General features: G+C 33.8%; 1 protein-coding gene and 1 long non-coding RNA gene across 9 annotated transcripts in view; both read left to right on the plus strand.

Moving 5' to 3' along the window:
• Positions 1-17,475, plus strand: part of NBEAL1 (neurobeachin like 1) — a 192,880-nt gene extending 175,405 nt beyond the window's left edge. For 6 of the 8 annotated variants that reach the window (XM_047720851.1, XM_047720847.1, XM_047720846.1 and 3 more), the window contains 7 exons: positions 1,410-1,519; positions 3,150-3,322; positions 5,616-5,710; positions 7,562-7,678; positions 8,324-8,485; positions 10,015-10,163; positions 11,976-14,555. In XM_047720851.1, coding sequence (XP_047576807.1) covers positions 1,410-1,519; positions 3,150-3,322; positions 5,616-5,710; positions 7,562-7,678; positions 8,324-8,485; positions 10,015-10,163; positions 11,976-12,252 — 1,083 coding nt within the window. In that variant the 3' untranslated portion in view covers positions 12,253-14,555. The other 2 variants (XM_047720852.1, XM_047720854.1) reach the window with 1 other exon arrangement.
• A 2,294-nt stretch (positions 17,476-19,769) lies between these two features.
• Positions 19,770-22,648, plus strand: LOC125095020 (uncharacterized). The gene is made up of 2 exons (XR_007125768.1): positions 19,770-20,095; positions 20,134-22,648. It is a non-coding gene; the product is annotated as an uncharacterized LOC125095020 (long non-coding RNA).
• The last annotated feature ends 1,266 nt before the right edge of the window (positions 22,649-23,914 follow it).

Genomic DNA, 23,914 nt, shown 5'->3' on the forward strand with positions numbered 1-23,914 from the left:
AAATGAGAAATAATACAAAATTGATTAAGGTATATACACTCAGGACATGTTAGTGAGTGCTTTACATGAATTTTGTAATTTAATCCACCGACAATCCTGTGAGATAGGCACTATTATTATTTCCCTTGTACAGATGAGAAATTAAAACTCAAATGTAATTTGCTCATAGTTGCAGAGCTAGAAAGCAAGGGATCTGGGACCCAGGTACATGGACCAAACCTAGGTCTGTCTTATTCACATTCGGTCATATACAAATTATAAGACAAGAGTATAGTACAGGGATCAGTAGAGATTCCAGAATTAAACCTATTTTTCTAATTATGTATATTGTGTGTTTGCTTAGAAAAAAAAAGTCTAGAAAGACATTCTCCCAAAAAAAAGTGCCTTTCAGTGGTAGAATTCTTGTGATTTTCACCTTTAATACCTGTATTTCTTTAAGTTATATCTTCTTTGTAATCTGTTTTATAATCTGGTGGGGGGGGGAACTTTTCATTATTCACTATAAGGGACACCTGGGTGGCTCAGTTGCTTAGCCTCTGACTCTTGATTTTGGCTCAGGTCATGATCTCAGGGTTGTGAGATAAAGTCCTGTGTATTAGGCTCGGTGCTCAGAGGGGAGTCTGCTTGGGATTCTCTCTCTCACTCTGCCCCTCCTCCCTGTGCTCGCCTGTTCTCTCTCTCTTTCAAATAAATAAATCTTATTAAAAAAAAAAGAATATTCACTATGACTATCACTAAGAGAGAGCTTCTTTTTAATACTTTTAATTTCTTCCAAATGCCAACTAATAGATGCTAGTAAACTTTGAGAAATGAGGAGGAAAATTATCTCACTAAAGAAAGATACAGAGGCCCTTGGGTGGCTCAGTCGGTTAAGCATCTGACTTAGGCTCAGGTCATGACCTTAGGGTCCTGGGATTGAGCCGCACGTTGGGCTCCCCACTCAGGAGGGAGTCTGTCCCTCTCTCTTTGCCCCTCCCTCTGATCATGCTCTTTCTCTCTCCCTCTGTGTCTCTCAAATAAATAAAATCTAAAAAAGAGGAAAGATAGTTGAACAACTTGTCTTGCCATGAGATATAAGATAAACTAAAAGATAAGAATAGACAATGAGACTTTTCCATTTTAAGACTTTATTAATTATTATTATTAAGGCTTAATGCAGGGCACCTGGCTGGCTCAGTCAGTGGAGTATGTGATTTCAGGGTTGTGAATTTGAGCCCCACTTTGGGTATAGAGATTACCTAAAAATAAAATCTTAAAGAGAAAAAGAATTAATGAATTTTGTGCTTTAAGTACACAACCCCACATTATTCCTTAAATGGTAAATGCTAACATCATATGAGCATTTCGTTATTTTGTGCTGCTTTCTTTAATCTTTTATTTCATTTTTGTCTTCATATGTTCTTTACCAGATAACAGTAAACATGAATTACATTGTTGGAACCCATGGATGGCTGCCTTATGACAGAAACATTTCCAATTACTTTACATTCATCAAAGATCAAACTGTAACAAATCCAAAGTAAGTAAATGAATATTTAAAGCAAAACAGGTGTACCTGGTACCTTATTGCCGGGAAAAACAACTAAATTGATTGGTGTCATTTTGAAAGTAATACAGGAGACATGTAGATTTTCTTCCCTTTTTCCCTCTTCCTGGCTTCAGGATAAAATAATTTTTATAATACCATTATAGAAACAGAAATTAGGATACCTGGGTGACTCAGTCGGTTAAACGTCTGCCTTCAGCTCAGGTCATGATCCCAGAGTCGTGGAAGTGAATCTTGAATCAGGCTCCTTGCTCTGCCTGCCATTCCCAATGCTTGTGGCACTCTCTCTCTCTCTTGCTCTCTCACTGACAAATAAAATCTTTAAAAAAAAAAAAAAAGAAATTATTAGTAGTTTTTAGGCTTGATCGTATTTTTATTGCACAATTTTACTTATAAATAAGCCTTGTGTATTTTATATAAGAATTTATTATGTACCTTAGTTAATTTTTTATTTTTTTTAATTTTACTTTATTTCTTTTAGATTTTTAAAATCTATTTATTTATTTATTTATTACCTTAGTTAATTTTTTAAATATCCAAAGGTTACATTTTAAATTCAAGTAATGTTTCCCTTACTCTTGAGTTGTGTTAGCTGTATGTTTATTAGGAGCGATGTCTTTTTTCCTTCTTATGCCATGCAGAACTTAGTACTGTTGTGCTTGGTACAAAGCATACCTTCAGCAAATTAATACTGAATAATAAAGTTCTAGAGCTGAACTGTCAGAATTGGCCCTCATTCTCTGTGTACACACTGAAGTGTAATAACTTCTTTTTTTATGTTCAGTTAGCCAACATATAGTACATCATTAGTTTTTTGTTTTGTTTTTTTTTTTAGATTTTATTTATTTATTTGACAGACAGAGATCACAAGTAGGCAGAGAGGCAGGCAGAGAGAGAGGAAGGGAAGCAGGCTCCCTGCTGAGCAGAGAGCCTGATGCGGGACTCGATCCCAGGACCCTGAGATCATGACCTGAGCCGAAGGCAGCGGCTTAACCCACTGAGCCACCCAGGCGCCCACATCATTAGTTTTTGATGTAGTATTCAATGATTCATTGGTTGTGTATAACTTCATTGTGTGTCTGCAAAATCTAGATTGGCTGACCTCACAGGTATTTATTTCACAGGAAAGCAGTTAAAACCCATATCCTTGCTTTCGTTTGAGTGAGAAATGATCTTCATGAGTATTGTTAAGTACACATTTATCTGCCTGTGCAGTAGATTCCTGGTTTCAGTTGATTTCCAACTTTCCTCATCCTGTCATATCCTTATCTTGTCCTTTATACTTTGATACTACCATTTACAGAATTGATAATCTTCCAAATTGGCTTTGAAAGGCAAGACTTAAATCTTTTCCACACCTTCACCAGTCTCAACTTCTTTAGCTTAACCCTTGAGACTATTTGTTATGTACCTTCTTATGTAATAAAAAATATGAATACTATTAATATATTTTCTGAAAGTTGTTATCATTCATTAATGGACATTTCAAATTGAATGGTTGAACAGATTAATTTTTTTTCTTTTTCAGAGAGATTTAAAAAATAATTGGTATCAGCCTAAGTGATCTTTTAAGGAAAAGTCTAATATTTAATTGTGTTTACAGAACTCAGCGTATTATGAATGGTCCTTTTGCTCCAGGGCTGGAGATCACTTCTAAGTTATTCATAGTATCACATGATGCGAAGTTGCTTTTCAGTGCTGGACACTGGGATAATAGCATTCAAGTGATGTCACTTACAAAAGGCAAAATTATTTCACACAATATTAGACACATGGGTAAGTATTAACTTTTTTTCCCCAAAAAAGAAAAGTTTCACTTTCTCCTAACTACAAAAGTAGTACATGTTCCTATAGAAAGCATTAAAATTTACCTTCGAAGCTAAGTAGACTTTTTGATAGAGCAGTGTTAAGAGCATTATGGTTTCTTTAAGAGTATTTATGTATTTGGGATATACTAAATACTATACAAACTAAATACAGCTTTATAGTATCTGAACAATGTTAGGCTAAGTCTTTTTTTAAAAAGTTAGTTGAAAACCGGTGCCTGGGTGACTCAGTTGGTTGAATACCCAACTCTTGATTTCTGCTCAGGTCATGATGCCAGGGTAGTAGGATGGAGCCCCATATTGACTCTGCAACTCAGCAAGGAGTCTGCTTGAGATTCTCTCCCTCTCCCTCTACCCCACCTCTCTCTCAAAATACATAAATCTTTTAAAAATAAAAATAAATAAAAATTAGTTAATACAAATAAGAATTTTAAGACAAAGTGGTAAAAAAATAATAATCTGTCATTGTTGAATAAGATATCTCCTGCCCTGATAGTTAAGCATGAGGGAGGTAAATTACTGAAGGTAGTTTAACCTGGTGCTTCTTAGTGTTTCAGCCTTCAGTAAAAGAATAAAATATTGTGGGAGTGCCTGGGTGGCTCAGTAGGTTAAGTGTCTGACTCTTGATTTCGGCTCAGTTTGCGATCTCAGGGATGTGAGATTGGCCCGTGTCTGGCTCTGCACTGGGCTCCACGCTGGGCATGGAACCTGTTAAAGATTCTCTTTCCTTCTGCCCCTCGGTCCCTCCCTCTCTCTACGCTCGCTGTCTCTAAAAACAAAAGACCATGTAGATTTTCCCCTAGTATACCTATTAGGAAAGGGAAATGGAGTCTGCTACTAATTCTATACAGGTGACTCCTGAGATGACACTTAGCTCAGGTTTTTACTGTTTAGTAAAAAAATCTATTTCATATTGAGAATTTGCAATGTAGTATGTACTAATTTGGTTAGAGGTACATATTCCACAGGATTGCAATGCTTAATGGGAGTAGAAGGTGAATGGGAATGAGAGAGTAAGAGAGCAGAGAAGCATATCAAAACTTCCTGGGAATCCATTCCAAGCCACCTCACCCACTGCCCGGACTCCAGCAGACATTTCCCTGCCCCATGTATACTCTTCACTCTCAAAGCTCTCCTACTTGAGTTTAACACTGCTTCTTTTTTTTTTTTTTTTCCATTTTTTAAAAATTTCAGTGTCCAAAATTCATTGTTTATGTACCTCACCCAATGCTCCATGCAATACGTGCCCTCCATAGTACCCACCACTGGGCTCACCCAACCTCCCACTCCCCTCCCCTCCAAAACCCTCAGTTTGTCTCTCAGAGTCCACAGTCTCATGGTTTGTCTGTCTCCCCCTCTGATTTCCCTCAACTCACTTCTCCTCTCCATCTCCCCAACTCCTCCCTGTTATTCCTTATGTTCCACAAGTAAGTGAAACCATACGATAATTGACTTTCTCTGCTTGACTTATTTCACTCAGCATAATCTCCTCCAGTCCCGTCCATGTTGATACAAAAGTTGGGTATTCATCCTTTCTGATGGAGGCATAATATTCCATTGTATATATGGACCACATCTTCTTTATCCGTTCTTCTGTTGAAGGGCATCTTGGTTCTTTCCACAGTTTGGTGACTGTGGCCATAGCTGCTTTGAACATTGGGGTACAGGTGGCCCTTCTTTTCACTACATTTGTATCTTTGGGGTAAATACCCAGTAGTAACACTGCTTCTTTCCTGAGGTGCCTGGCTGGCTCAGTTGGTAGAGCATGTGACTCTTGATCTCAGGGTTGTAAGTTGGAGCCCCACATTGGGTACAGAGATTACTTAAAAATAAAATCTTTAACATTCTTTTTTTTTTTTTTTAAGATTTTATTTATTTATTTTAGAAAGGAGGAGTTGGGGAGGAAGAGAGGCAAAGGGAGAGAGAGAATCCCAAGCAGGCTCCACTCTTAGCACAGAGCCCAACTCAGAGCCTGATATCACAACTCTGAGATCACAACTTGAGCCAAAGTCTAGAGTCAGGGTGTCTACACCCAGGTGCCCTAAAAATAAAATCTTAAAAAAAAAAAATACTGCTTATTTCCTGTGTCACCCTTTCCCAGTGCTTTTCTGTTGCCATTCTTACACTTCTCCTGCTAAAACAACTGATTTAGTAATAGTTAGAATATAAATTAAAATTGCTCTTAGAGCTCTATTCAGAAAAACCACACCATTTCATCCTTTGTAATTCCTTTTTTCTTACAGATATTGTGACTTGTTTAGCTACAGATTACTGTGGAATACATTTGATTTCTGGTTCCAGAGATACTACATGTATGATATGGCAAATAACACAACAGGTGGTTACACTTTATCTTCCTTTCTGGTGGGACTGCTAAAAATTAATGATTATTATTTTCATCAACCGTATTATACTCTTCATAATGTTTCTTCAAGAAAGTGTCCTTTTTCTTTATGGCTTTTAGGTTTTCTACTTTGCTTAACAGTCTTTCTTCTCCAAATTTGTTAAAATAATTACCTAAAAATTTTCTTGTAATATTTTTCTTTATTTCTTTTTTACATTTGAATCTTTAATCCATTGGTAATTAACTTTTCTTTAAGTTTAATATAGAGTAAGAGTACAGATATATACTCTCTATATAATTATAAAACAAATACCATGGCAACTACTCAAACATTCTATATCTATATATAGAAAGTAATGTACAAACAATACATGCTAAACACAGGTGAAGACAACAACTCAAGTATAGAGAGATCTCTGCAATAAAATTGTGTTATTAGAAGAATATAATATCAATTCAATAAAACATGAAGGACCTCAAAGATGAAATTACACAGTGGCATAATAAGATGAAAAGGAGGGGCACCTAGGTAGCTTAGTCGGTTTAACATCTGCCTTCAGCTCAGGTCATGCTCACAGGGTCCTGGTATCAAGCCCCACGTCAGGATCCCTGCTCGGTGGGGATTCTGCTTCTCCCTCTCCCTTTACTGCTCCCCCTGCTTGTGCTCTTTCACTTTCTCTCTCTCTCTCAAATAAATAAATGAAATCTTTAAAAAAAGAGAGAGAGAGATGGAAAGAATTGTCACCTGGGTAGCTCAGTCGGCTTAGGAACTGACTCTTGATTTCAGCTCAGGTCATGGTCTCTGGGTTGTGGAACGGAGCCCTGCATCCAGATCCACGCTCAGTGGGGGTTCTGCTTCTCTCCGTCTCTTTCTGCCCCTCCCTCCCACTCACTCATGTGTGTGCTCTCTCTCTCTAAAAATAAATAAATCTTTAAAAAAAATAATAAGATGCGGCGCCTGGGTGGCTCAGTGGGTTAAGCCGCTGCCTTCGGCTCAGGTCATGATCTCAGGGTCCTGGGATCGAGCTCCGCATGGGGCTCTCAGCAGCCTGCTTCCTCCTCTCTCTCTGCCTGCCTCTCTGCCTGCTTGTGATCTCTCTCTGTCAAATAAATAAATAAAATCTTTAAAATAATAATAATAATAATAATAAGATGAAAAGGGTGATTGCAGAAGAATCAAACCAATATTAAAACCAATACCATTACAAATATAATAAGTAAACTCAAAAGTAGAAACAACAAGCAACAGAGTTGATGTGGCTGAATATCAAATTATTAAAATGAAATATTTAAAATAATTAAGTTCTATAAAATAAGTCACAGAGATACAGCATAGGGACCATAGCTAATATATTGTAATAACGTTGTGTGGTGACAGGTGGTAACTACACTTACCATGGTCAGTATTAACATAATTTACAGAACTGTTGAATCATTGTTGTATACCTGACATTTTAAGTCAACCAAAAAAAAAAAAAGAAAGAAAAGACATTTTATGTCAACCAAAAACAAAGAAAGAAAAGTATTCAGAGAAAGAATATGAAGTTTATTTGTAGTACAGGAAGAGCAAATCTGTGGGTGAAAAGGACAAAAAATACACCTGTTAGAATTGATCCAATGCAGTCAACTTGGAAATGATTCAGATTAAGTTTTGGAGCTTCAAAGGACTGAGAATAATTTGAGAATCCAAGGAGGAACACAAGAATGAGTCTTGTTATGAATAGATGCTGTGGTAAGAACTAGTTGCAATATTACTTTGCGATTAGACAATTTAAATATAGTATAAACCTTTTTGTAGAAAATAGCCTACTAGAAAATTAACCTTTGCTTCTCTTTTGACATTAGGGAGGTGTTCCTGTGGGCTTAGCATCTAAACCCTTTCAGATTCTGTATGGACACACCGATGAGGTATTGAGTGTTGGCATCAGCACTGAACTAGATATGGCAGTGTCAGGATCAAGGGTAAGATTTCACCTTTAAGAAATGCTCACTTTTTTCAGGGTGCCTGGGTGGCTCAGTCAGTTAAGCATCCGACTCTTGATTTTGGCTCAGGTCATGATCTCAGGGTCAAGGGATTGAGCCCCACCTTGGGCTCCATACTCAGTGGGGAGTCTGTTTGAGATTCTCTCTCCCTCTCCCTCTGCTCCCCGTCCCTCACTCTCTCTCTAAAGATAAATAAATCTTCAAAAAAAATGCTAATTTTTTTCTACAAATTGAGAAAGAATATTTATATTTAACTATTTTCATACTTGCTTTGGAGGCACATATGTTAAAATTAGAATGACAAATTTTCTTCCAGGGGGACTGGTAAAAGTATAGGAATTCTTTATTGTTTGTGTAGGACTTTGCAGAAGTAGCATAACACAGAAGAAACTTAAAAAGACTGGATTCTACTTTGGTAATTTACTGGTCTTATTAGTTACAGAAAGAGAGCATCTCATGAAATAAAATACTATTTCAAATTTCAAGATTGAAATTTTTCCTAAGATAACGTGAGTCCTTGGTAGAATAATCATTTTCTGAGTTCATTTCCTCTATTTATTTATCTGGCCTTCTTTTTTGTTGTTCTGTTTCTTTTTTTTATACTCTACTATTTTCTGTATGTAGGATGGCACTGTGATTATACATACCATTCAGAAAGGTCAATACATGAGGACTTTACGGCCACCTTCTGAGAGTTCTGTGCTCCTGACTGTTCCTAATTTGGCTATATCTTGGGAAGGACATATTGTTATCTATTCCAGCATTGAAGAAAAGACCAATCTCAAGGTATATAACAGTTACATGCAGGAGGGCTAGACTATCTATAAGCCTGTCTTTTTCTTTCCATGTTATACTGTATATATGAGGCATTTTGATGAAGAACACCATATTTTTAAAAGGATATGTTCCTTTCATCTTTTAATTTGTTTATTCCTTACCATTAGATGGACCCCATCATAGTGTTGGCCTCATGTTCATATTTTGTTTTAGGGATTTCTATTGACCTATATAATATATGATTGCAAAAAGAATTTCTGGTTATGTGGGACTTCAGAAGCTTCAGTGGAAATTATAACCAAATTAAATTCTTTTTGTACAGGTTGGGTAGAAAGGAGCTATGAATTATATTCCTTTTCTTTCCATGATCAAGGTTTTTAAAAAATTAGAGCACTGATGGGGTGCCTTTGGTGGCTCAGTTGGTTAAGGTCATGATCCTGGGGTTTGGGGATTGAGCCCCAAGGTGCGCTCCCTGCTCAAGGAGTCTGCTTGTTCCTCTCCTTCTGCCCCTCACCAGGCTTATGCGCTCGCGTGCTCTCTCTCTCTCTCTCTCTCTCAAATAAATAAAATCTTTTTTAAAATATTTTTTTAAATAATAAAATTTAGAGAACCAGGGGCCTGGTGGCTTTAGTTGGTTAAACATCCAACTCTTGATTTCAGATCAGGTCATGATTTCAGGGTCGTGAGATTGAAACCTGCATTGGATTCCCCACTGAGTGGGGAGTCTGCTTGGGATTCTGTCTCTCTCTCTCTTTCTCTCTCTCTCTCCCTGCCTCTCCCCCACTTGCATGCCCATATACACATACATTCTTTCTTTCTTTCTCTTTTTCTCCCTCAAAAAAAAAATTTTTTTTTAAAATTTTTAAATTTTGTTGGTAGAGCATGAAACTCTTGATCCCCGGGTTATGAGTTCAAGCCACACACTAGGCGTAGAGATAACTTAAAAAATAAATTTTTTTTAAAAACTGTAGCTTTAAAAAAAGTTAAGAGAGTCTTTTTGTTCTGTGTTAAAAATGTGGGGCTTAAAAAAATGTATTGTGGGATTTTTTTTAGGCTGAGTGAGATTTTAATTCTTTTGGAGGGATGAGAGTCCCTGTTTAATATTTATTTACTTGGCAATTACTTATTTAAATATTTTCTTAAAATATACAGCTACTTCTCATTTAAAATCACAGTAATAATATTGTCTACACACTTTTTCTTTAAACATAACTAACTGTAGGGGCGCCTGGGTGGCTCAGTCGGTTGAGTGGCTGCCTTCTGCTCAGGTTGTGATCCCAGATTCCTGCTCGGTGGGAAGCCTGCTTCTCCCTTTCCCACTCTCTCTGCCTGTGTTCCCTCCCTTGCTGTGTTTCTCTCTGTCAAATAAATAAATAAAATCTTTAAAAATAATAAAAATAAAAAATAAACATAACTATATGTTTATTTCAAAATTTTAAATCCAGTAGTCATTCTGTTATAGTCACAGTTTTAATTGCCAGTATTAAAACCTCATTTTCATATGAGATCTTTAAATTTTCTTCATCTAATCTTTACAGGATAAGAATGCATTACATCTGTTTTCCATAAATGGCAAGTATCTAGGGTCCCAAGTCCTGACAGAACAAGTATCAGATATATGTATCACTGGAGAACATATTATCACGGGCAGCTTACAAGGCTTCCTGTCCATAAGAAATCTCCACAGGTAAATAATAAGATTCTTTGAAGTCTGACTTAAGAAAAGGTGGTAATAGGGGCACCTCACTGGAGCATGCAACTCTTGATCTTGGGGTTGTGTGTTCGAATCCCATGTTTTATGTAGAGATTACTTAACAATAAAATCTTAAAAAAAGAAGGAAAGAGGGACGCCTGGGTGGCTCAGTGGGTTAAAGCCTCTGCCTTCGGCTTGGATCATGGTCTCAGGGTCCTGGGATCGAACCCCGCATCGGGCTCTCTGCTCGGCAGGGAGCCTACTTCCTGCCTGCTTCTCTGCCTACTTGTGATCTCTCTCTCTCTGTCAAATAAATAAATAAAGTATTAAAAAAAAAAGAAGAAGAAGAAGAAGGAAAGAAAGAAAGAAAAGGTAGTAATACTTGCAGCCTAGAGTAGAAATCAGCAATCACAGATTTCTAATCTTTTGTAAAGTTTATCATTTATTGTGAACCTGTCATTTTTAACAACTCTGAAAAAAATTGGGGAAGCTAAATTATTTCTGGATTAGTAAATGAAATATAGATGTATGTTTTAAAAATGTAGGAAACTTTATGTTATGTGTATTTTAGCATAGTAAATTTTTTTTTTAAAAAGCCAGAAAAAGAATTTTCATTGTGCCAAGCCTGGATTATAGATTTGTAAATTTGTTCAATTATAGTTTGAATTTTTACAAACTATAGCTAGGTCTTAAAAATTGTTTTTAACTGTGGCAAAACAAGCTAAAGTATTTTTAAGGCTAATGTATCTGTTCATGATTGTGTATTATGTATATGTAAAATTGGTGGGGAGTCTTAGTATTTAAAGCACTGAAGGAAAAGGATGTTTAAATAGTGGATATGTTTTTAAGTTTTATATTCTTCATATTTACTAACATATATACAGAGCACTGTTATTCCTTTTATTCCTAAATATATCCTTTCCTCCATTTTTAAAAAATTTATTGTGGTTTATATTTATATTTATATTCCTGAGACGGTCGTGGCCCCTCCCAAACCTTTCTTATAAATCATTTCCTGATCCCAGGGTGTTCTCTCTTACCACATTCATATCAGAATCACTTCTGTACCAACATCCTTTCCCCATTTTTGTAATTCTCTTCTTAGTTTTGTCATTCTTTCTCCAGCAGTAAAGCACTGAGTCCCTATTTGAATCGTATCTTTCCAATATTTTCTTTTACAGTATTGTTAAGAGAATCCCAGATCAGTAGTGAGGGGAAAAAAAAAATAGAACCCCAGATCAGAAAAATGAATGAGATCTTTTAGCAGGTTTGTCCAAACATATGTATACATCAGAGGATTCTTTATTTTTTAATCCTAAAAGCCATGGACATTTTCCATAATTGAGTATTGTGTTATGTTTTTATATCATTCTGTTTTTAAATATTATATATTATTTTATTATGTTTTATCTTATATGTTTATATATTACATCTTTCTAAGACAAGGCAAATAGAACAGTTTTATCAACCTTACTCCCCAACATGCACACGAACACTTTTTGAACTTTTTCCTTTTTATTCTACTTTAACTTTTTAATCAACAAGGTAAAAATAATTTCATGAGAGATCGTATATATGGTTAGAAGAAAAACAGATGTTGAGACTAGAAAAAAAAACAATATATATTTTAAGTAATGCTGTAATGTGGGCCCTTGGGTGAATCATTCAGGCTTTCTGAATCTAAGTTACACACCTGTAAAATTAGAATGCAGAATCAGATGATCATTAGGTTATCTTCCAGGTATAAGATTCTCTGAATCTATTATGTATCCATGTAATTATGTGTGTGTTTTATTTCTCTTTTAGTTTGAATCTCAGCATGAACCCATTAGCCATGCGAATGCCTATCCACTGTGTTTGTGTCACCAAAGAATACAGCCATATTCTTGTAGGATTAGAAGATGGCAAATTGATTGTAGTGGGTGTTGGGAAGCCAGCTGAGGTAAAACACAGCATCAAGAACTTCTTTTCCCATACTGTTGGGGATTCCTTTGGTTCTCCTTTGTTCCAGCTGAATCAGAAGTCTCCATTATGGATGAACAAACTAAAAACCAAATTTGATTTTTCAAAGGGCAGTAAATGAAAAGGGCATAAATCTAATATTCAAGAGTGATGTTTATATTGTGATATAAGTGAAAGCACATATTTGGGAGTTTCTATCCCTTTATATGAATAAGGAAGTTCTTTTATTATCTATCTTTCCAAATCTAGATTCAAGACACTACTTGGATTTCTAATACATAAAAGACTTTATAAAAAATGAAATACAGACTTCAACAATAAAACTATATACTTTACTTTCAACAAGAATACCAGAATTAGCAGAACAAATATGCTTAATTCTCAGTGAGTTTCTTGTACTTAACTATAGATTTGCCAGTGGCTTATCAATCACTGAATATTCAGATACCATAAATCTGGTATTGTTCCTTCAAAAACTTAGTGGCTATATTCCAAGTAATTTAGTGATTCTTCTAGAAAATTTCTTTTATTATATAGAGTCAAATTAAGCATTATAAATTTGTACTGATTACATCAATCTCTTCTGAGAAATCTAAAATAATGGCAACTCTTGGAATCATTTCAAGAGAAGACACTAGTGAATAACACACTGTCACTGGTTTTAATAAATCTACCACGGATCATGGGGGCATTTTGGTTTTATGTATATTTTAAGGTTTTGTTAGTTCTTATACTCTTTTTCAAGATATTATTGTAACAAAACAGAGGTCTTAGTAAATTGATATTGTCAATTACCTTTAGTTTAACAATCCCCCAAACAATGTCAGCAAGTCCATATCTTGGTATTCACTTATATTTAAAACATTTTAAGCACTTTTTCTCACTGAGTATGCTTCACTTTTTTATTTTACTGATTTTTTTTTAAGTGAAGTGACCATTATGTGCACACATTTTCTTCTAAAAATTGACTGGGGAAAAAAACCCTAAATAGCTTCATTTCATAGGCCTCAGTCAATGTTTTGTACTACTTACTAAATAAGTTTTTTGTCTTCACTGAAAGATTTTTGTAGTCTACAACACAGAGAATCTGAATTATGTGTAGATTTTGAATAGGAGTATTTATCATTTTATATCTTTGGATGTATCAGCTGAAGTATAGTTCTACTTTAGCATATAATTGAATACTTAGAATCTTGCATAATTGAAATATAATTGTATATGACAGTATCAAAATTAAATCAAGATTTAGGTATGAAAAGATTTTTATTTCAATATCTGAATTTATCTAAAAGATCAAAATCTTGATTAATGTGTATTTTAAGTCATCAGTTTTATATGTTACATTCTCAGTACAAAATTTGTATTTATAAATAAAGTGGTAATGTGGTAATAGAGTATGGAAACAATGTTTCTGGAAATACATCTAGAAATGAAAATGTAAAACAAGCATCCCAAAGTGTCTTTGCATGAGACTTGATTTTTTTTTATCCCTTCAATAAGTGTACCTTAGAGAAGGATAACCATTGAAAAGGGGTGGCAGATGAATCACCATTAAAAAGTACGTTGCACTTGGGAAAGTAATTCTGACATCATAATCATATGCTTAGACTGAGAAATGTTTCCCACATGGGTTCTTTTTTTGCCCTACCTAGAAGTTTAAGCACTTTTAAAGGGGAATTTATTCACCATTTGGATTAATATTTAATAATTATTATATTCTGAGAAGTGTGGCAGGTGGTAAAAATTTAATGATGGACAAAATGTGATTCTTATCTTCAGAGAACTGATGCTATTCTTGTTTTCTAAATCACATTTTATCATTCTCTTGTTAAATATTATCTTTTTAAATTCTTATATATCAGAATATCCTGAAGTTATTTTCTTTTTATCCAAACATTATTTTACTTTCTTCTTATCCTTGTGATAAGCATTAATATTACTTAGAATACACGAGGAGAAAATACTCAACTTATGTGTCTTATTAAAGTAAAATTTCAGAAGATTATTTTAATATAGTAAAATATACTTTTGTTAATTAAAAAAATTTTTATTATGTTCATTTGGCCAACATTTAGCACATCGTTAGTTTTTGATGTAGTGTTCAAAAATTCATTAGTTGCATATGACATCTGGTTTTGTTAATTTATAAAGAAAGGGACTCTGGTAATTTGGACAAACTGGGACACTTAATTTTATAAAATTTAGAATTAACATAGCATTAGACCTTTCTTAGTTGAAAGACAACCAACGTAGAGAAGCCTTTCTTTAATTACTATTAATCACAAATCACTAAAATGTTAATTATTCTGTTAACAAAACTACGTTCTGCATTCTACAGAATTGGTGTCTTGTATATCAATTTCATTTATTCTTTTTTCTTTCTTCCTTTTTTGTAATAACATCTATTCTTTGTTTCTCTGAATTACTTTAAACAGATGCGTTCAGGTCAGCTTTCTCGAAAATTGTGGGGATCTAGCAAGCGACTCAGCCAGATTTCAGCTGGAGAAACTGAATATAATACTCAAGATTTCAAGTGATTACTATTTCCATCTTCTGTCATGGATAAATGAAACTTGATTTATTGCTTTGGCACTTTAACCACATCTCTCAACTCTCTGAAATACATCTGGGCTTTTATCACTGAAAATAGCTTAGGGATTACCAAAATTCAGTATGCTATGTATATATAAAGACATTGGTTGTATTATTATCCACTTTAAAAATTTCTGGTTAACATTGAATCCAGTCTTTTTGACTAATTCTTGATCTACACCAAGACGGATTTGAAAAAATACAATTGAATTAGATTTGTGGTTCATTCCTGAAGATCATTAGATCCATTGGGGAAAAAAACTTCCAAAAATGAAGAAGTTGTATATAATTCCATTATTATCCTAAACAGCAAAATGTAAGGTATTTCTAAGAAGAGTACAGATGATTGGATAGTTGAGAGACATGGCTTTTAATGTATTCTTTATTTAATCATTTTCCTATTTACTGACCACCATATTTAAAAATTCATCAGTTTATTTATGGAACTTCTGGTTGGGGTAATATTTTAAAGGCATCTGTTGCACACTTGGATTTTCAAAACTCAATGTAAATTCCAGGTTTTCATGATAAGTTGAATATAAGACAGTTGAAACCGGTACATTGAGTCATTCCACTACTTAGCATATTACTAATGAGAACTTACTGAAATACATTATTATGCTTAAATAATAAAGGTTAAGTAGGAATAAGAGAAACAAGAGATATATTTTGCAGATATATTTCATTAGTAGTATAATGAAGGAAAAATGCTGATTATGATTTTGACAGGTGGACCCTTTAAGTAGCATTTGCAACACAATTTATATTTGCAAAGTTCAAAATTTCTTGGCTTATTCCTTACTAAGCAAATACTGTGTCTTTCCCCGTAATTAGAAGTGTTAGCAATGATACCCAAATACATTAACATTTTTACCTACAACTTCCATGTGATTGATAAATGAATTGAAAAGGTTTGTATCACTTAAAACTTGTCATGTAGATACAGTAATTTTTAAAAAACATTTCTATTTCATGTTGTGTATAACTTTTAAGATTATAATTAATTTTATTATACATAGTTAAGTATTACATATGCTTAATATTCAATATTTTAAAGTAAAAAGCTGATTTATTTTGGAATTCAAAGAGATTGTTAAACCTAGTGCTTTTATAAGGTCATCTTTGGAGTTAAGTCAGAGAGCTTTTTCAACTATAAGTGTCCTTAATCTGAGATTCCATGGGTTTGGGGGAATTTATGATTCCTCTGAAACTGTATGGAAATTCTGTGTGTTAACTGCATTTTTTTCAGGAGTGCATGTGTGACTTTCATAAAGGGGTCTGTAATCAGAAGGGAAAAAAAGACTTCTCACAATAATAGTTTCTTATAATACTCCTTTTTATTCCACAAATCATAGATTTCCTTACATCTAGTTTTCTTCTCAATGGCATCTTTAAGAAACTTTCCCTCTGTAATTCTTCTCTTCGGTTGTCCACAGTATTTAATACCATTTTCTTTAATCCTATGAATGAGTAAAACAATTAAGAGAAGTACAAGATTCAGTTTAGGGAAGCTTTTTGAATAGATATGATCTGTTTGAGTTAGGACTAATAATTTATAAAAGAATTTTCATTCCAATTATTTAAAATCCCCTGCTTTGTTCAGTAAAAGAAAACACCACCAACAACAAAAAAACGGTTATGTTTTAGGTAAATAGCACTGAAATAAACCAATGCAGCAATTGTAAAATAGAGCATATATAAATGTGAAAATTTCCGTTTTAAGGACTTAAGAAATTTCTGATGAAAAGGTCTCAAAACAAGTCAATAGAGATAATTATTTATTGAGATTTGTTGCTTCTATTTATTTCATTCAGTTTTTTATATTACATTTTTTAGGAGGTTTCAGGTCATCAGAACCAACATGATTGACTTTTGATATTTTAAATGTTGATTTTTTTTTTTAAACTGTTCTGAATCAAAATGTTGGAAATTTTTCTTTTGCTTACTCCTCTGGAGATTTTGGTATAAGGATGTCTTCTTTATTTTTAAAGTTACTTAATGTTGGTTTTGGAATTATTTTGGATGAATGCTTACAAAAATTACAAAGAAGTTTAACTTTTCAGGGCAAAATCCCCAAATTTATGATGTTTTACTTTGCTGCTCTTTAGATGGAAGAACCAAACAAGCAGTATTCATTTTGTAGCACAAATATAAGACCCTTCGTTCACAGTAAAATAAACATCCTACCTGGACTAACAGTAGGTGCTCAGAACTGTGGAATGCTTCCTTATATTAGTTTTTCCAAAAAGTAAAAACCAAAAATGTAAGATTTTCAGGAAAACCTAAGAATACTAATACTAGTCTAGGGGAATGGAACTTGTGTTCAGCTATTAAAGTAAGCAAATATAGTAAAATATAAACCTCTATATGAAAAAATATAAACCTCTTCTAAACAGTGTAGCCCACTGAATTAAAAATAACTAGATAAAATCACTGGAAAGATATACTTTGGGGGATTCTGGTATATTTAGGTGTTATCCATAGAAGATGTTTCTATTTATATAATGGGAGAAATGAACAATGGTATGATTAGAATAGAATAACAGGTGATTTTAGTTCATCAGTATAATATCTCAACTTAGCTGCTATGAAGTTTGTTATCTAAGGAAATTTTCATCTGCTTTTGCTTCTTGACACTGGTGATGATGGAAATCATCAACGAAATCAATGAAAGATCTCAGCATCCTGGTGATAGAGATTTATACTAGGATAATGATTTTACTCCTAGAAAGTGAGGTCTCAGATATTAAAACATACAATAACTGTTTTCATTTAGAGAATAAAGAACCAATTTTTCACTCTCCAATTAGTATTCCATGATGCTTAGATAAAATTGGAGGAGAAAAGAAAAAATAGATCAGGGCATGAAAATTAGAAAAGTATATGATGAACCTAAAGCTTGTCCAGTTGGCTTAAAATCTTTTAAGCCTGTGAAGCTCATGTCATCTATTAATAAGTTTCTACCTGTTAGTTTCCATTAGGTCACAGCAATTTTTTTAGGTCACATCCTTTTTGTAGGAAAGAAAATGCCAGGCATTCATGTCATTAGCAAGGAATGTCAGTGAGTCTTCCTTTTTTTCTCTATATAAAGCATATAACAATTATCCTTAAAGAACTGGTATTGAAAATCAGTTTTATGCATTTGAAGGAGTAAATGTACCCTCATAATTAATTAGAATTTAGATTTGAAAGTTGAATCTTAACCTAAGATTGTTTATATTTTACTTGAATAAGAGTAGGCTGAGGAAATTTTAACTTGAGGGGCACTTGGGTGGCTCAGTTATTAAGCATCTGCCTTCAGCTCAGGTCATGTTCCCAGAGTCCTGGGCTGGAGCCCCATAACAGAGGTTCCCTGTTCAGTGGGGGGGCCTGCTTCTCCTCCCACTCCCCCTGCTTGTGTTCCCTCCGTTGCTATCTCTCTCTCTCTCTGTCAATTGAATAAATGAAATCTTTTTTAAAAAAATTTTTTAACTCAAATATCAGATTTTTATTTAATGATGATAGACACATGGCCTTTAAGTATATTTTTATTGTTGTTACTAAAAAAATTACTAATGGAAATCTTTTAGTTAAATTTAAAGAGGTTAGCTCCTTTTATATATTTACATTTATAAAATGAGTAGCATTGTCTTTATCACCCTTCAAGTGAAAAGATGCAAGTGCATAAACTATATTAAATATAAATATTAAATAATATATATTACATGTACTATCATAGGATGTGTGTGTGAATGAGTGAAGGTTGGTCTTTTCAAATACATCAATACAATTGTCTTCATAAATAAGTTCCTACACCTGTCTGTGGGATAAAATTTTTAACTGATACAATGAATTTATATTCTTTTTCTTTTCTAAATCTAATCTCTTGCTTTCCTCTATCACCCAGACTCCTAGCTTGTCTTGATTACTGTTACTTTAATCAGCTGACTCTGTTCTTTCCCAGTAAGTGGTCAATCTTAAATATTTTTATCACTCCCAACAAATATCCATTCTCAATATTCTTTTTGCCTAATTCCTTTATCATATATAACCAACATTTGCTTTGCTTAAAATTTGACCCCACCCAGAACATTGTTCTGAAGAACTTTCCTATATCTTGGTGGTGCTTTTTCTTATGACATTATTGCAACAACCATATAGTATTATTAGCCATCATTTCAATATTATTAAAATGCCGGCCACAACTTCTTTAATTTGAATCTAGAATTTTCTAAGCCAGTGTTTCTTTTTTTTTTTTTAAAGATTTTATTTATTCATTTGACAGAGATCACAAGTAGAGAGAGAGGCAGGCAGAGAGAGAGAGAGAGAGAGAGGAAGGCAGGCTCCCTGCCGAGCAGAGAGCCCGATGCGGGACTCATTCCCAGGACCCTGAGATCATGACCTGAGCCGAAGGCAGTGGCTTAACCCACAGAGCCACCCAGGCGCCCCTCTAAGCCAGTGTTTCTTAATTAGGATTGCAGATCAGACTTGTCTGTGAAGTTCTATAAATATACAGAAGTCTAGGCACTACTCTGGACTTTCTGAATCTCTTAGTATAAAAAAATTATGCCTCAGGATTTTTAAGTCTTAAAATATTTTACACTATAGACATTATAGTCAAGGGCGCCTGGGTGGCTTAGTTGTTAAGTGTCTGCCTTCAGCTCAGGTGTCATGATCCCAGAGTCCTGGGATCAAGCCCCACATGGCATTGGGCTCCCTGCGGAGCCTGTTCTCCCTCTCCCCACTCCCCTAGCTTGTGTTCCCTCTCTTGCTGTCTCTCTCTCTCTCTGTCAAATAAATAAGTAAAATCTTAAAAAAAAAAAAAAAAAAAAGGAAAGAAAAATTATATCTGTTTATTTTTATAAGTCAGATTGCTTATTCACAGGCCTATATGAAAATAGGTTTAATCATTATCCTTGGAGACATTTTTCTTTTTCTTTTTTTTTTTTAAAGATTTTATTTATTTATTTAACAGAGAGATACACAGTGAGAGAAGGAACACAAGCAGGGGGAGTGGGAGAGGGAGAAGCAAGCTTCCCGCAGAGCAGGGAGCCCCATGCGGGGCTCCATCCCAAGACCCTGGGATCATGACTTGAGCAGAAGGCAGACGCTTAACCACTGAGCCACCCAGGCACCACTTGGAGACATTTTTCTAAAATTTGTTCAGATGGCTTTCTTGTCTTTGTTTTGCTTGCCACTGAACCAGTCAAATTTCCTTTTCAGTTATAACTTTCTTCAGACCTTTCACATTTGAATATTAAACTAAAATTTGCTTCCAAAAAAGTGTCTGTTTGCTTTTATTAGTTCCTAGTGACTGTCAGTGAATATTTTGTGTATGTGAATTATTTAACACTTTAAAGTATTAATAAAAAGCATGAGTTACCAAATGCTAGGTTTAACCCACTGAGCCACCCAGGTGCCTAAATGCTAGGTTTAAAAATAGAATTAGGTCTCTCATAGCCTTGAAGGTAGTAATCGTTAGAATTTTTCTAATTAAAAAGCACTGGATATATTCCCTAAGTGCTTCTGATGACTTCCCAGTATGGAAATAATCTTTAAGTTTTTCATATAAAAAGTCCTAATATTACAGAAAATAAAGCATTAACATTTAAGATATTTAGGCCTATATTGGAAATGATGCAGTTTTCTATGTTAAAAATATAAAGCCATCCTTAAAAAAAATATGTGTGTGTGTATGTGTGTGTGTGTGTATGTGTGTGTGTGTGTGTATATAATCTCCATCCTAGATATAGGAGTTGTATGATTTTCTTCAGTATAAGAAACCTGTCTAGAAGTGGCTATCACATACTTTTAGCTAGAGTACATAATTCATCAGACATATCTTAGATTATCTCACTGGCATTTGTCGTCACATGTGGTTGATTTCTAAACATATTAAAGGATTTGGACCTATGAAGCTAATGGCTGTAGTGAAAAATGCAAGGACAGAGATACAACTGTATTCACTTTCGTCTTATGCCTATAATCTTATAAACTGAAAATTCAAGGGAAAAGAACAAATAGAAAGTCACTAATATAACATTTGTTTTCTGTGGTATAGATTTTTAATGTTTCCTTTGAAAGTTATTTTACAAATATTACCATAATAACTAAAAACAGCACAGTTCTGTCATTGAATTACCCATTCATTTTTCAAAGTTGACTGTTAGTGGAGTTTTGGGTGTTTTTGTGTGTGTTTTTCCACTTATAATATGATGGCTGTCTCATTTAAAATCTATAACTTTTTGAATGTACAAAATGATTAGCGATTTGTAATATTACAATGTAGCACTGTAATTTAAGAATAGAAAGTTAGGATTTAGGTAGGGTTGAAAAATAAAATTATATTTTTTGATTAAAATATAAACTTTTTAAAGAGTCTTATTCCAGTTGGACCTTTTAAAATTTTATTTTGGTAATAATATATTTCAAAATAATAAGTATTAAAAACAGAGGTTCTCTGGTAGCCAGGGTACTAACTAGTTAAAGTTAAAATGCTATTTTTGATGTTCCTTCCTTTGGAAACATTTCCTACACTATCCAACCAATGCGTTTTTAAGATTTAATGGGCTCAAAAAAAAAATTTAATGGGCTCAACCTATAAATTCAACAAATGCCTGTCTTGCATTTTGAAGGAAAAAACTTACCTGTGATTGGCATTATTTTGGTCTTCAGAATGTTAAAATCATATTAATCATAAACACTTTAGAAGTGGCTCTGGTAAGGAGATACCAGTTGTTAGACCTAACTGAAAAAATTCAGCCTCTTAATTTCTTATATGGGATTAAAGAAAATAACTTTATTTTTTCCTTTGGGATTTTGATTGCTCTTAAAAGTATTTATCATAGTTTCTACCTTCTTCTAAAATTATGACATATTACAACAGATCTTGCTGTCGAAGATCTTTTACATTTTAGACTTTTTCCCCCCTCTTCTAACATGTTACTACTTTCTGTGATTCAAAAATACTATCATCAAAAATACTTGTGGATACTGTTTGTCTTATAATTAGCTTTACTTTATATAAGAAGAATTGTTAAAAAAAAAAATGTATGGCTGGTCTGTTTTCTTCAGAAACTCCTAAAGAGTATGGCGTTCCTTCCCCCAGTTGTTAGCTTTTATATATTTGGAGCAAAATTTAGCAAAAAATAATCAGAGATTTAGCTAGACATTGTCTGTCAGATGCACTGCTATAAAAATGAATCCATTAAGACAGAAAATTATCAACCACATATGATTTGTCTCTTATGTTGGTTTTTCTGGGACCCAAATTAAATAGGAACATTTCAGTGTTATCATAGAGGGTGACAATGACTTGAATGCATGTGAATGCACATAAGCGGAGGAGGACAGCTGAAAATTCAGAATTACTTGTTTTAAAGAAAAATACTTGCAAATTGTGCTGCTACTTAAATATTTAAGGAATTCAAAAAGTTGTGTAGTTATCGTTAAACGGTCCTTCTCATTTATTCTACTGGAATTGACCATGAAAAAGAGAATATTAAGCCTTATTTATATCTAATTATTGACTGTGCAAACTGTGACTCAGTGAATATTTGTATGCCAAAAAAAGGTCTTAAAGTTGAGAAAATTTTTAATAAAGATGTGTAAATAATTTTGATTAGTCTTCTCATTATAATGAAATTACTGTTAATTTGGTGCAATACATTCTTTCCTTCCTCATCTTTTTAAGGTTGAATATATAAGATGTATGTTTTGTTTTGTTACATTGTGTTTGAAAATTTTTCAGTGTGTGTATATGAGCTAATATTTGATTTGTTTCTGTATAGCATGATTGAAGATAATTGAGAATTTTGCACTTTTTTTAGTCCTTTGGAAATTTGTATTCTAACAGTTTTTAAGAATATACATTTATTTTGTACATAATACATTAGCTTTGTATATGAAAATGGGTTCAAATCAAATAAAAAAATGATGTTACTTTCTTCAGTTGATTTGTAATTCTCACATCATAGTCTGATTAGAATTTAGCCTTGGCTAAATTATTTGAGTGAGCAAGAGATTAAATACAGTTTTTGTTAAGCAGCAAATTGATCACTGCTTTCATATGAGAATTTCTTCTGCAGTCCTGTGTGTACAAGATAAATGTTAGGTTAATTGACCAGTTCTTGTTATATATAACAACCGATATTATGCCTTTGGTTTTAAAGCCACCTCAGAAACTTGTTACATTTCCCTCCTCAGGAAATGATCATAAGCCAGAGATATCCATTTGTAGTTCATTGAATAATACATTAAGCTGGGCTTTTTTCCCTCAACTTTCTTTCCTTTCCCATAATTAAAATCTTTTATTCATCAACTTTTGACAGTCTAAATGTTGACCTAATCTTCCTATGTTTGTTAATAAATCCTAATCCATAATAAAACAGAATCCAAGCTCTGTGTCAGGGTCTTTCTAAGTACTTTTGTCTAGATCCAGAGTAACAACACGGAGAAATGAACATTAATCTTTTTCTAGCCTGATGCCATCGATATATGATACTACACTTTTATTGAAGACGGTGCTAGAATTGGAAATTTCCTGCATTAATTTCATCTGGTAAGATCTCACAGTCACAAGACAGTCAAAGCCAGATCAGTAAAAGGTTTAATTAAGACTGCCTTGCTTTTGTGAGATAGTCCGTAACACCATAGCAAGCAGTATATTCATTTCTAGTGTTTTTTTTTTTTTTTTTCTTAAGACAACCTTCATTCTTCGGGTGCTTGGGTGGCCCAGTCTGTTAAGCGTCTGCCTTTGGCTCAGGTCATGATCCCAGGGTCTTGGAATCAAGCCTCACATCGGGCTCCCTGCTCAGTGGGGAGCCTGGTTCTCCCTCTACTTCTGCCTGCTTCTCCCCTACTTGTGCTCTCTCTGTCAAACAAATGGATGAAATTAAAAAAAAAACACAAAACTTCATTCTTTAATTAATTTCTCACAGTTGTCTTACATACCATCAATAGATCCTAATGTACTGGTGTGCTAGGTTCACTACTATTTTTTAAGTATATTGAAACAGGAAATTTTGATCTATGCTCAACAATATTGGTCAAGATTCTGAGATACTATCTTATGTCTAATAGACTGTGATATAATGGAAAGGGCATGTACCTGGAACTAAAGATCTGGTTTCAGTTACTTCGTGTACAAAATAGAACGTTAATGATGGTTTAGGGATCAAATGAAATTATATTAAATGATCAGAGGTTAAAAA

This window comes from Lutra lutra, chromosome 3 (assembly GCF_902655055.1).
Source record: "Lutra lutra chromosome 3, mLutLut1.2, whole genome shotgun sequence".
Classification (NCBI taxonomy): domain Eukaryota; kingdom Metazoa; phylum Chordata; class Mammalia; order Carnivora; family Mustelidae; genus Lutra; species Lutra lutra.